The sequence below is a fragment of the Pleurodeles waltl genome, chromosome 2_2, assembly GCF_031143425.1.
Source record: "Pleurodeles waltl isolate 20211129_DDA chromosome 2_2, aPleWal1.hap1.20221129, whole genome shotgun sequence".
Classification (NCBI taxonomy): Eukaryota; Metazoa; Chordata; class Amphibia; order Caudata; family Salamandridae; genus Pleurodeles; species Pleurodeles waltl.
The window spans coordinates 348,566,228-348,579,885 of record NC_090439.1 but is presented as its reverse complement, the minus strand read 5'-3'; the positions used below and the strand labels follow the sequence as shown (position 1 = coordinate 348,579,885).

Genomic DNA, 13,658 nt, shown 5'->3' with positions numbered 1-13,658 from the left:
GAAACTACAAAGTAATGGAAGGCAGCGCACAGCACTGCCTAGCTTTACTTTGTATTAGGTAGGCGTTACATGGGTGGGACATGGGCGTTCCCAGCGTCCAGCCATGCATTTTGACACAAACTCAGATTTACAAAATCTTGTAAACCTGTATTTGTACCAACATGGTGCGCCTACCAGACAGAGGCGTAATGAAGTGAAATATGTTTATTTCTCCTCACTCCTCATTAATTCCTCATTCCAAATGTACTGTATTCAGCAGCACACATAGAAAGAGTCATTTTCTTCTTTGGATTGTTTTCGTTCAGGAAGGTGTCCTTTCTGCATAAAACAACCCTACCAGGAACACAGGCACACCACTATGGTGCAAGGGTGCTTGCTTTGGCGCTAGGCTGCCACAAGTGCATCAGAACAAGGAAAAAGCGGAAATGTTCCATATTTTTTGTAAATATGCACCATTTTTGCTCTCTCTCTTTCAGGGAATTCACACACAGCAAGTTCCCATTCTACGTCGCATTGCATGAAATAGTAATAAAATGTTTCTCAATTTGCAAAAACCCTACCTCCGCTTTTACAGGATCATCCAATTTTTAGGGAAAATGCCAAATCCTGAACAAAATCAGGAATTTTCACCTCCATTCTATCCCTATGCTGAAAGGAATTTCACCTGTAGATTTGCCTCCACATTAAGTACTCCCTCCAGAAAATGGAGGATTTTTTTTGTTAACCCCTACATTTAAATGAGGCTGTTCATCTCTTAATTCCTATACATTACTGAAACTTCCTTCAATTCTTTTAACACATGTTGCTGTCACGGTACAATGGCTTGCATTTTTTCTTCACCCTTACTTTATTGGAATGGTGGGACACTGGATTACAATACCATTCTTCCATTGCACCTTCACTCTTGTTCATCTCGTTTTCCTGCCCTTCCTCTTTAAAGATCCTTTATGCTTATTTCCATCCACCTTATTCCATCTCTTTTCTAATCATCTCTGCCCTCTCTTTTCAATTAAGACATGAGTTGTTATCCCTCTTATTTTCTGCCCTCCATTGTCCTTTTTATCAAGGACTTTAACATTTATCCTCATTCCATACATAAGTTTTGTCTTTCCCTTCTATTTTCTAACATTTACCCTTGGACTTGGTTGGATTTCTTCTCTAATGTTACTGGTTATTGTCTGAATCTCATCTTCTTTTTGACGCCTTTATTTCTCTTCCCCACTTTTCTCCTATCTTCTTATCACTTTGACTTGTTTTCTTGTAGAGAACTTTTCCCAATATCAAGCTTTCGTACTTCTATGTATGACTGTGTACCCTTTTTGATGTCTCCTCGTCCCTCCATCTTGACCTTGTTTCAAGACGTCTTTCTATTCTGCATGTTGCTCGCTGTACCCCAAGCTCTGCCCATTAGATCTCCACATCCTCACTGTTCTTCACTATATAATTTAAATTTACATTAAGCTAAATGATGACCAAATAACTTCTCTTGCAACCATTGTTCTTTCTCAGTTCTTTTTTAACTTCTTTATCTTTGTGCTTCTGGCCTCTCTTTTTTTCTCATCTGAAGTTGCTAAGATTGATAAACTGTATTCATGTTTGTCTATCAGTTCCCTATCTCACCCTTCTGCCTTCATCTATTCATTCAACGTTATTGTCACCCACTCCTATTTCTGACTATGACTTCCAGGTTTGGCTTTTTAGGGCTAATCGACTAACATTCCTTCTGAGGCCATTTGTTCCTGTTTATCATTACTTGCTATTAATATACCTTGTCAGACTCTTCAAATGTATCTCTTCTACCTACAATTTCCCATTTCTTTCAACCATTCTGATATTCTTTTAATCCTTATATTACGTTCATGATCTTTCTTCTCCTTTCAGCCAATCAATTGCCTATCTGTGATCTCCAAATGGCTGGGACCTTTCGTCTTTAATCAAGTCTCATTTTATCTTCATTCTAGGTGTCTTTTTGTCTTCTTTAGCCTGGCTTTCATTCTAGTCACTGAGAAGAACCTTCTTTTCTGTCATCCACAAACACTTTAGCAACTGCTCACAGCTCAAAGCCACACTCTCTTTGTATTCCTCGTCACATCTCTATTCGCTTTGACACAGTGGCTTACTCTATTCTTTGCTCCACTTTCCCAGTTCACATGGAATTTCCCTTTTTGACCTCTCTTGTTTTTTTTCTTACATATTCGGCCATACTTAGTCCATATATCCAACAGGGCTGTCTTTAAAGTCTCTTCTACTTCAGTTTGGTGTTCCTCTCTGTGGCGCTTTGTCTACTCACATATCACCTATCGTCTCACCTGCATTCTTTATCTCTCTATGTGCCTGTTCAAAATAGTGTCAGCCAGTCATCATTTTCTACTTTATTCTGATGTTTTTTTAAGGTTCTGTCCTTAATTACTTATTTAGACCACACTTTTCATCTGCATTATTTCCTTTTTTGGTCTTTATTTCCACGTCTATGAGGAGTACTCCCAAATATGTGCCTTAATGTCTTATTTTGATAGTAGTCTTTACTTTCTTTCTTTTCATGCTACTGGCTGACTTCTCACTTCCTCCATCTAACCCCCCTAAATCAGAAATTCAGTTTTTTCTTGTTCTGCTTGCGTTCTGTTGACTGCACATTATTTCCTCTATTTATCTTCAACTTTATTCTGGTGCATCCAAATTAAGTGGCATTATTAATCATTGTAGTAAAGGATCTAATAAGTTGTGATTTCGTGAAGTGCAGTTTGCTGCTTTTGAATGACATAGGACACAATGTCAATATATAATAATTTTAAAATGACATAATGATATAAGATCTTCAGCAAGAGTTAAGCATCCATGACTTGTCCACCATACACTGCTCTGCCCCTGTGTTTTACTTATGCACCATCTATGTTTTCCCTTATGTGTTTTGTCTGTGACTATATATATAAATATGCCTCTTGTTACAAGGGCACAGGTATGGTTGTTGTCTGTCTATTGGTTCTTCCATGTGCGTGAGAGGGAGGTTGCTTTTGGGAACCTGAAATGTAATACAGAAATTAAATAAACTGTAAGAACAGTAAGTAAACCCTTTTTGTAAAGGCTGCCTCATTGTGACAACGTGTTATGAAGGGGTGGTTTCAAGGCAGCTAGTGTCTCCTACCTCTCTTGCTGCATAGTTATGAAGAAACTGTTCTTATTTCATCCAGGTCAAGGCTGAATATGTGAAAAGGAAAGGATCAGTCACCGTTGACACAGAAGAATCGACTGCAGTCAGTGCCCTTGGCGATGGCAGCACTCTGGATGTAGAAGGAAAGTTCTTTCTTGGAGGACTGCCACCAAACTACACCATCAAGAAGATAGGAATTGTAAGCCTGCTTTAGGAAATTTTACATATAATATTCGTAGTGTATGTTTGTGATGATGGAGAGAGCTATACCGAATATTCCAATGACTGCAGAAATGCGTAATCCTCTATTTTAAAGTAGTCACACATTATCCAATAATTTCTCCCCCAACTAGTAAATATTGGGGGACAGCTCTCAAAAAGGTTTGTATTTCTTTTTTAAATGATTGATTTTAATCGACTCACAAAGACTGGTACTTTGTGACCCCCACACAGAGGCATTCTTCACAAAGTAGTGTATTTCCCAGCCTCTCAGATAGGTTTAAGGATTTGCTAATCTGTGAGTTGCTAGAAAAACACAAAACACTGTTTTAGCTAATTTATGAACATTTCATTTTTCTCTGGTAGCTTCAGTACCATGTTCATTTACATTGCATGAACTACATATACACTCTACAGAGAAAACTGCAGAGAGCATGTGGTATGTTATGACGAATTTAACAGCTTGCAATTGTAACTGATAAAATGTTAATTTCTCTAAAGTTAAGTGATGGGTTTTTTGAGCGTTGATCAATTTCTTTGCTTATATTTTTGAAACCAAAGAAACAGTCTTACACAAACATAAGAAATGGAATGGTGAACAATACAAAAGACAAACGGTGAAATATTGAAATTCACTGTATGTATTGGGAAAATGTGTAATTACCTTTAAGAGACACAGATTTACGTAGACATCCATGAAACGAGATAGATGGGGTGGTCAGAACATGGGTCTGCATCTCAATTGGGTATGGGCCATAATTTAGCAGCACATAGAATGATAGGAAGATTATTGATTCAGAATAATCCACTGCACCCATCCAATGGAGGCTTCATACTTACCTGCACTGAAAAATCCCTGTTACTGAGTGCAGACCACGTCAAGGCCATATGTGGCAAGTGAAGGTTCTAAATAACCAGAACATGTGAAACAGAAAGTGATGACAATATTTAAGGCGTGTTTTTTGCAGATGGTGAAGTAAGAATAGTAATTTCTCCAAAACATGATACAGTTCGTTTGGCATGTAATCAGGCCCTTAAAGTTAAGTGACGTGTCTGCATCACAAATATGGTTATACCTCTTTTCGGCATAAGAAATCCATTCTTGTTACCTGCTGCAAAACAAAATCATGCAAACACTGAAACTAGATTTAGATAGTGAAAAATTTGCAGAAACAAACTGCTACTCTATAATTCCTGTTGTATATTGCATCTATGGAAACGTGATTAGCAGTTGCTATAATTCAATAGCCTCACCTCGTTATGACTGCAAATGTTCAGACAACCTCGTTATGACTGGTTTTGTGTGAGTCCACAAGTGCCCTGTGAAGCTAAATGATATGCTTGTATGTGCTGAATGCCTGCTCTCACCCATTCATTGGTAGAATCTCAAGCCATTCTGGTTCTTTTGGATACGACAAGTACAAATTAATCTGCTTGCGAAAAGGTTTCTATCAGAAACATTATTGCAGGCAGATAAGTAGCTTCTTCAGACCCTTGTCTCGGAGAAGGTTTTTTGGGAATTGGAGTTTGTTGCTGCCCAGATTAGTGTTTCAGGGGTTGGTTATGATCATGTGCATTAATTGTTCTGCATTCTCTTCCAAGGTCTCAAACAGCATGGTTTCCTGCATTGGAAATGTGACAATTAACTCCAAGCTGTTGGATACACAAGCTCCACTCTCAAGGGCCTTTGTGGATAAATGTTATGCGACAGTGCAAGAGGGCACTTTCTTTGATGGAAGTGGACATGCTGCACTGGGTAAATATTTATCATTAATGATACACATCATTCTCCATGATCGGTTTACACCTGTATTTGATGTGGGAGGTGGGGAAGGTCAGGGGGACCTGCTTTGTTGTGCTATGGATAGAGTTGTCTTTGGGGTGCGTGTACAATTGTGTATTATGATCATTGTGAAATCATTGTATTCAGTACAATAAACCCTATAGGTAGATTCCGTTTTTGGATATAAATTACAGGTTGATGGTAGAGACGAATTTTATGGCCAAAATGAAAATAAAGTAAAATTCTACAAAGAAACTGCTTTGCACTAGAAGGCATAGCAGCCCATGTTTTACATTTGAGCTGCTTAGTAAAGTTTGGATCAGGCGAATGGTCAGCATGCTGCAATTTTGGGTGCTCTGTGTAAAATAGTGGGATTGTGATTACTGCATGCATTTTGCCCCTTCTGTCATATAAAAACACCCTTCAAATGTAACACCTAAAAAGTAAGAGATACTAAGTGGCATAACTGCATATGTCTTATAAAAAAATCAAGAGAGTACATAATGTGAGTTACATTTATTATGTTTCTTAAATTATACTCACAGCTAAAGACGGTTACAAAGTTCGATCGGATGTAAACATCTCTTTTGAGTTCCGCACAACGACCATGAATGGAGTCCTCGTTGGAATCAGCAGTGCTAAAGTTGATGCTGTGGGACTTGAGATTGTAAATGGGAAGGTGAGTGTTGTATATGCTGCATGAGAGGAGCTTTAAGAAAACGATGAGTGAAATTGCATGTTTGGCAAGGAAATCTTTATAGCCAAATATTGTTACATACTTGATTAGGGCACTTGCTTGCATGGTAATTGTGATAAGGAACAGGGCTGAACCATAACAAAGCCATATGCTTTTCTTAAAAGAGCAAGTAATTTGGCTTCTAAAACCTTTGGGCTATGACCATCAGCATGCCCCACATTTTGTAACCATTTTTAGAATGTTTATTTCTGACATTTGGTTATTGTTTGAGTATGACTGCAGCTAATCTTCAGCATGAGGAGCTGCTCCAGACTGGACCTCCTAATCATGATTTGGTAAAATGTTTACAAAAATCACCAACAAAATTAAGTCGATTAGTATATATATGTATTCTTACCATTTAGTTGTAGAAGCTGAATTCCCCTTAGGTCAAGGAGTATACTCTGATATATTCCGTGGGAAAAAACGTTTGCAATGAACAATGCACTTGTTGAGTTTAGAATATTCTAGAGTCACCCACCATCTGGAATATCTTAGCTCCAGGGGTGCTAGCATCTTGTGATTTGCTTTTAAGACTATAGTTCTAACAGTTTGGATTTCGCCTCTGTAAATAAAATGTCTCTCTTTTTTAAGTTAAAGTACTGGCTTGACAGTGCAGTTAGTCTGCATTAATGTGTCATACCTCACCTGAGTTTTGCAGTGTGAGTCTTACTGGATTCTCACACTGGGTGCACATTATTTTGCCACCTAGTTGTTGGGTTTGAAACTGTCTCTGTTTTCTTCACTCATTTTCTTTTTTGAGTAGGTGTCGTTGTTGACCATTTGGTGTTATGTCCTTTCTCAGGAAGCCCTACAATGCTCCATTTAACTACTTATAGGCTGTTATGTTCCCAAAGGAAGTATCTACAGTTGGAGGGCAGTATTAATTCATACCCTTGGACAGTGTGTTAGACCACATTACTGAAATAGGATACTGCCCAGTAACAATTTACTGCTATACGGTGCTTAGAAAAGGCCTTGTAAGGACCATACAGTATATGTTAACTAACTGCGATTGGTGCGACTGTTCAAGGAATCGTTTTGAAGAGTTGACATTGCAGAATTGGATTTCTACATTTTAACTGATGTGAGTACACTTGTTCAAATAAAAGGTCTAATGGCTGAGTTGAGCTTTTGCACAAAACAGGGGATACCATCTTCTTTCAATCAAAAGTAGTAAAGTTGCCACAGAGCACAATGCCCTTCTTCTAAATCATTTATTCTTTCTTGGCTTGCTGGTACAAATAACACCCGTACTTGATCACTTCTTAAACAACAGTGTTGTCTCTAGCATGTGAGCTGAAAAACTCAAATAGACCTGACATCCTAGTGGGATCCAGAGACCCATTCAATATCCTGTCAATTGAGGTCTACATTAATTTCAAAAGTACTCCTTAAGTGATCTTTATGAATCTACCAAGAAAACTGACTCAAAATTTCCTCTGGGGGATAGACTGACATTGCGAGGATTGGTATTTTCCCACCTCCCTGTGGTAAACTTCCAAAGGGATTACATGATTTAACTCTCACCATGGAGAATAACAGTGGCTCCTGCTTTGCACCATACTGGCCCTATTTTTGTTGAGCCTAGGCAGCGTGCAAGCACTGTCTCTCGGCATGTTTGTATCTACATCAGTGGGACTGCAACATGCCCATCTCACACCACTCACTTTCATGTGTTCCTTGACCTGCCTTTCAAAATGCTTTACTTTTGTTCTTCCTTGAGGCTGCTTTGTTACCGCCTTAGAGACTGACTCTGTTACATGGATTATTGCACGATCGGCCAAACACCTTAGTGTGGTGCACTACTTTTTTCTTTTGCCTCTCCACTTCGCAATGCGTGGCTGTATGTTGTTTTTTGCTCTTCCTTGTTTTGGGCATGCCGTTTTTTTTTTAGTGTCTGTGCACAAAGGCTGCATTATTTGTTTTTAAAAGGTTCATATAGCACAAACTTGATTGGAGGATTGTTTTACATGAGAATATGAATTTTCATATAGCGCCAACTCGATCAGAGGAGCGCTTTACATGACTACCACTTACGTACGTTTTTAGCAGTTGAAAAATATACAAACTGGTTACTGCTTTGCAGGGCTTTCTAATTTACATAATATTTTTGACCATAACTCACCGCACAGCGTGCTCTTTTTGTCTTGTTCAACTCTGAGTTCCACACTAGGTTGGGGAAGACCCCAAAATAATAATATAAAACAAATAATAAATAATGGCAATATTTTCAATTTTTGCTGCAGATAGAGGAAGAAGGTAAATGGAAGTGCTTTAGTTGTATGCAGGGCCACTGGAATTATGTGGCAGAGAGGAACAAATTATTCAGCAGTGTTGACCAATGTGGCAAGAAAAATCCAGTTACACATTTACAACCCCAATAGCCCTAACTCAAGCAAATGAGAGACTTATTGCTTTGCAAATGCTTGTTACTTTGTGCACTTTCACCTTCCAAAACCCACTGAACAGGAATTTGGATTGGCCACTATCACAGTTCCCACAGGAATATTGTTTTGGGATTCCTGCACTCAAAATTACTGATGAACAAGTTGCTACGTCCGTGCCTAGACTGCAGGAGTGTGCAGGGCATGTGAACCTGAAGCACTTCAGTCTGCAATCCAATGGTTACAGGTAACGTTTTCATTAATTCATCCCTTTGAATTCTTGATATGGTAGGAATCTCAAATTCTATTTGTGACAAGAATTGAAATGCACAGCTTGTAATTCCTCCAGTCGCAGTACAACTAAAAGGCAGTCTCTAATGAGGGGCCTTCCAACTTTATGCACACGATAATGTTACAGAAATAGTTGCCAATTATTTTTTTCCAAAGTATTATTCATATTAGAGTGACACACTCTTGCTATTGTTAATTTGTTTCTTGTTTTTCATTTTATATGTAGGTTTTGTTCCATGTAAACAACGGTGCTGGCAGAATAACAACTATATATGAACCAAAGCATACCAGCGCCTTGTGTGATGGCAAATGGCACAAACTTCAAGCAAACAAGAGCAAACACCACAACATACTAATTGTTGATGGTAACTTAGTGAAGTCGGAGAATCCCCATGCACAGTCTACCTCAGCAGATACGAACAATCCAATTTATGTTGGAGGCTATGCTGGTATGTAATCAACTCTGTTCTAGCAGGAATATTTGAATGAAGCAATTGACAAATTATTAGCTTTAGTGTCCAGCCTTGTGTGTTACACAAATGCCTGTGCCTTAGTTACTATTATGCCAATTCAAGACCTCCAATAGCAAATTACTGAAAACGTTTTACAGTACGGTGCAAATAACTCAGGAAATATTTGGCCAATCCTAGTGCCATTCCTGTGCTTGAAAGACACATAGCGGCTTATTTACAAGCCCCGTGGTGCAGGGCGGCACAGCACATGTCTCGCTGCATCACCCTGTGCCACCGGGAAATGGCAGAAATGCACTGTATCTGCAAGATACTGTGCATTTCTGTCCTCTCATCCTGCACTGGTCACAAACTACTACCTACCGCCAACGCAGACACCCTTATACCATGGTGCAAGGATGCCTGTGTTGTGGGGATGATTGTTTTTGTGCAAGAAGGGACACCTTCCTGCAAAAAAAAATCAAGAGAGGTGTTTTCCTCTTTCTATGTGTGCTGCCGAAAAACGAGAAGTAAAGATATTTCTCCCCCATTGCATCATTTCTACACCACCTGTAAGGTGGTGTAGGAATCTGATGCATTCTTGGACTTGTAAATCTGGGAATGCGCCAGATTCCTTAGCGTTCCATGGTTGTTGCATGGGAACAACCACAGCAACACATTTGGAACGCCATTTTCATGCAGTTTTATGCATGGAAGGGCCCATATTTACAATGCCATGAAAAGCCATGCAAGGATGCTTTCGTGGCCTTGTAAATATGGGATGACAGAGATGCATTATTAAAAATCTACTGATAACTCCCTTCCTCCAGAATGAAATGATCTCAACGTATATTGAATGAGGAGAAAAACAGCAGACATGTGCCTTTCTTCAATTATGGGACAAACTATAGGGTGTCATTGATTTTGTTGCATGTTTTAATATTTAGAAAGTTATAAAGAGGCATAATCACAAATGCAAAAAAAGAAACACAAACATTAGAAAAAACATTGTAAAAGTTTACGTTTAATGTAATTACATGTCTTTTGAAATAAAATAGATATCTTAATATGTATCAACCTTATGTTTTAAAAAAAGAATAAAACAACAGTAAGTCATACTCATGGATTCGGACTGGAGTAGGAAAATATTATGCATTCCCAACACAATATTTCACCAGTTGAAAAGTAGTCCTATGTACCAAACTTCAAAACCAGAGAAATTGTACAATCCCAGAGTAGCCTATAACCACGCTTTTAACCCTAACATTACAATATTTCCAGAATTTCCACATATATAAACGTTATTGCAAGAGTAAAATACTTCCAATCCTTGTTCTGTACATCTGACTTGGGATTTTAACGTTGCAAATTGCTCTGTCACAAACCAAAGTAAAGCTTAAGTAAGCAAACTACTTTAGGATCAGGTACACAGACTCTCCTTTCAAATATCATATTTCCAACCAGTTCATATATTTAATTTCTTTTATCTTTTGAATTAATTAGGCACCACATATCCTCAGACTGATATAGGTTGTTTAGGTACTAGCTCGTAAAAAACAAGAGATGCCTAGAATGCATAAAGTGTTAAATCCAGACAGTAATCCACAAGTAAAATTGCTCCCTACACCCTCTTTAGAGTGTAGGAATCAAGTGGAGTCTCCTCCGTATTTATATATTGTTTTCACAAATTTGAACATTTTGCATTACCACCCAACTATAAACCTATGTTTGTCATGTTAAGGATAACTATTTACCGAATATAAGGTAGCCAGTTTAAGTAATTTCTAGGCTTAGGCGAAATTCCTGTTATGCCAGAGTAATCTCACATAATTTCATAAATTTTGCATTGCACCTGTAAAATTCCCAAAACTACCCCATTATGTCATGTAGTATAATTACAACATGTTTGCAGAAAATGTTAGTGTGGGAGCACAGGAGCAACATAAACAATCAGAACACGAGTTGCAGTTGTTTGCTGCATATGTGTTTTTGTGCTATTTTTGTAAATGATGATTTTCCATTTTGCATAGTTTTTGTGGTATTTTGCGCAATCACGCTAAAGCAAATTGTGCAAACCCCTGGTAGTTTGGTTAAAAGCTTTGGTTACTACAGCGCTGTAGGTAATTAATTATGAGTTGCTAAAGGTTTATATGTTTAGATGTAGTTCCACCACCTCTCTGCCATTCTGCAAACCGTTTGGATTATGTGCTTCCCGCAATTTAATATAGATACAGGCAGTGCCTATTTTGTTGAAAAGTAAGTGGAAGGGGTTTTTCCTTTCCTTCACCGGTACTGCCAAATGACAGAGTTGATGAGTACCACTGATAACTAGTCTTGACTCCACCTCAGGTCTCTTTCTTCCATCAGCGACAAGTTCTGTCTTTGTTTCACTGTTGCAGGTTCTTTTTCATCCCTGCTTTGTCCATTTGCCACTGTTTTTCTATCTTTTGCTTCCTCATCCTATCACAAAATAAAGCACTGGACGCAATCAATAAAAAATCTGTTGGTCACATAGAAGCATTAGCCTATATAGGAATATTGTCACCGAAGTAATAAGCGAAAAACAAGTAAATAAAAAAACTTTTCTTGATGAGCCTGCTAATCTGTTCGACATGCTGATCATGAGAAAACGTATCCTTGTTGAAGCGAAAATGATTTGGAAGGCCAATTATCTTCATAAGGTTTTTAACATTTTCTTTGCAGCCAACGTTAAACAAAACTGCTTGACAAGCCGGACGCCATTCCGTGGATGCATGAGAAACCTTGTACTGGCAAAAGGACAATACAGTGAGGCACAGGACTTCAGCAAGGCCTTTGAGCACCCGGGAGTCTTCCCTCATTCCTGCCCTGCAACAGACATTTAAACCTCAGGACTCCTTCATGGTTGATGCAATATTGTAATGAGGACACTATCAGAGGAAACCCAGGACTCCTCTCTTTTAATCATTTGCTCTTCAACTCAGGATCAACATTTTAGCCACGTTTTACAAGTACATTTTAACTTAAAAACATTTTTTCAACAAATACCTCTACTGCAATGTTAACAGCATGAATAGGGTATAAGTTTTCATTTTTATTAATCAATGTTTACAGTCAATGTTCATCTGATTACTTGACAGTATTACATGTTTTTTTTTGTTTTCTGGTCACCAGGCCATTTTCCACAAAGACAATAAAAATAGCATGAGTTTCATGTGTGGATCTATTTTTCTTCATTAAATGGGATTGTTGGTTATCAAATAATTGAGCACAATTGTACCTTGATGGAGCTTTCTATATCTAAGTCTTCAGTTGTATTCATGAAATAACCCCCTCCGCTTGTTGTATACAACTTTGTTCATCGACAAGGAGAAGGAAAAAGAAGCAATAATCTACATCAAAACACATAGCGATAAACCATTAAATACTTTTAGTACAACCAATAAAAAGAACGTGTGTGAGTTAGAGTTTTATTTTCAATTCTTTCGCTTTTCATCATTTATTCAATGAGTATTAAGCTTTTAAGTATCAGTAGTAAAAGTTCATATAATCCAATAATCGGTATGTCAATATAGGAAAGAGAGCAATATTGGTTAAAATTACAGTAATATTGTAATAATACAACACTTGTGTTCCATAACGCAAGTTCCCTAAACTAAATTGGAACAAAATAGAATTAGGTCTCATTTCAGATACCGAATGAAGAGAGCTGATGAGAGAATCGATGCATCAGCATAAAGCCTTTGCTTACTAAGCTAGAACATATTTTCAGTTATAAATCAGAAGATATCAAAGAAATAGGCTCAGCAACCCCCAATGTCGAGGTATATAGAAACTTAAGATGAGTCTCCAGCCTCTGCAAGTGAGGGAAACATCTAATAAGGTTTTAGTAGGCTACTGAGAAGAGGTGAACTCCACATCTTATCACGTCTACACAACAGTCTACAAACACTAGATGTTGAAAAGATACATTGTCCACATTCTGTGGTCCAGACAGTTCTTCCCATGAGTAGTAGTGCTTTGGTATATAACACAATAATATCCCCTATGAAACCTAGCACTTATTGCTGAGGGACACAGACATCACCACATGATGTCATGTTGCAAGGCTGCTTCGCGGCACAGAGAGGCTTATTGAGAAACCCATACAGTGGAGATATGTTAAGTGAACAAGCAGCTTCACACTTTCTGCAACTTTAACATGCTTTTGCACAGTGATGGCACCTGCATCATGATTGAAGTACCTCCCACACAGGTATTATTATAGTTGCTAGAAATGGGGTCTTTGGTTGACAGTCAGGTTACCCCCTGTCCAAGCAAGGATCCTCACTCTAGTCAGGGCAAAGGAGAAACACACCTGGTTAACCCACACTCACTCCCTTGGTAGCTTGGCTCGAGGCTTATCCTAGAAGTAATGTGTAAACTATTTGTACAAGCACACACAATAATACAGTGAAAACATAACAAAATGGACACCTCACCAGTTTAGAAAAATAGAAAATATTTATCTAAATCATACAAAACCAAAATAAAAAAAATCCAACGTACACAAGACAAGATATGAATTTTCAAAAAAATAAGAGTCTTACACCATAGAAAACAATGGAAATGTTGATTTTGCACAAAGTACCTGGTTTGCTTAAAAAATAAAGCCACACTGGCGAGC

The 13,658-nt window shown here is 38.1% G+C and overlaps 1 protein-coding gene across 1 annotated transcript in view; it reads left to right on the top strand.

Moving 5' to 3' along the window:
• The window catches only part of LAMA1 (laminin subunit alpha 1), a 979,910-nt gene extending 967,704 nt beyond the window's left edge, over positions 1–12,206 (top strand). Inside the window, exons 59-63 of the mRNA XM_069219856.1 lie at positions 3,189–3,347; positions 4,970–5,123; positions 5,696–5,829; positions 8,791–9,013; positions 11,717–12,206. Of these exons, the coding sequence (XP_069075957.1) occupies positions 3,189–3,347; positions 4,970–5,123; positions 5,696–5,829; positions 8,791–9,013; positions 11,717–11,877 (831 nt within the window). The 3' untranslated portion in view covers positions 11,878–12,206. The remainder of the gene's footprint in view (positions 1–3,188; positions 3,348–4,969; positions 5,124–5,695; positions 5,830–8,790; positions 9,014–11,716) is intronic.
• The last annotated feature ends 1,452 nt before the right edge of the window (positions 12,207–13,658 follow it).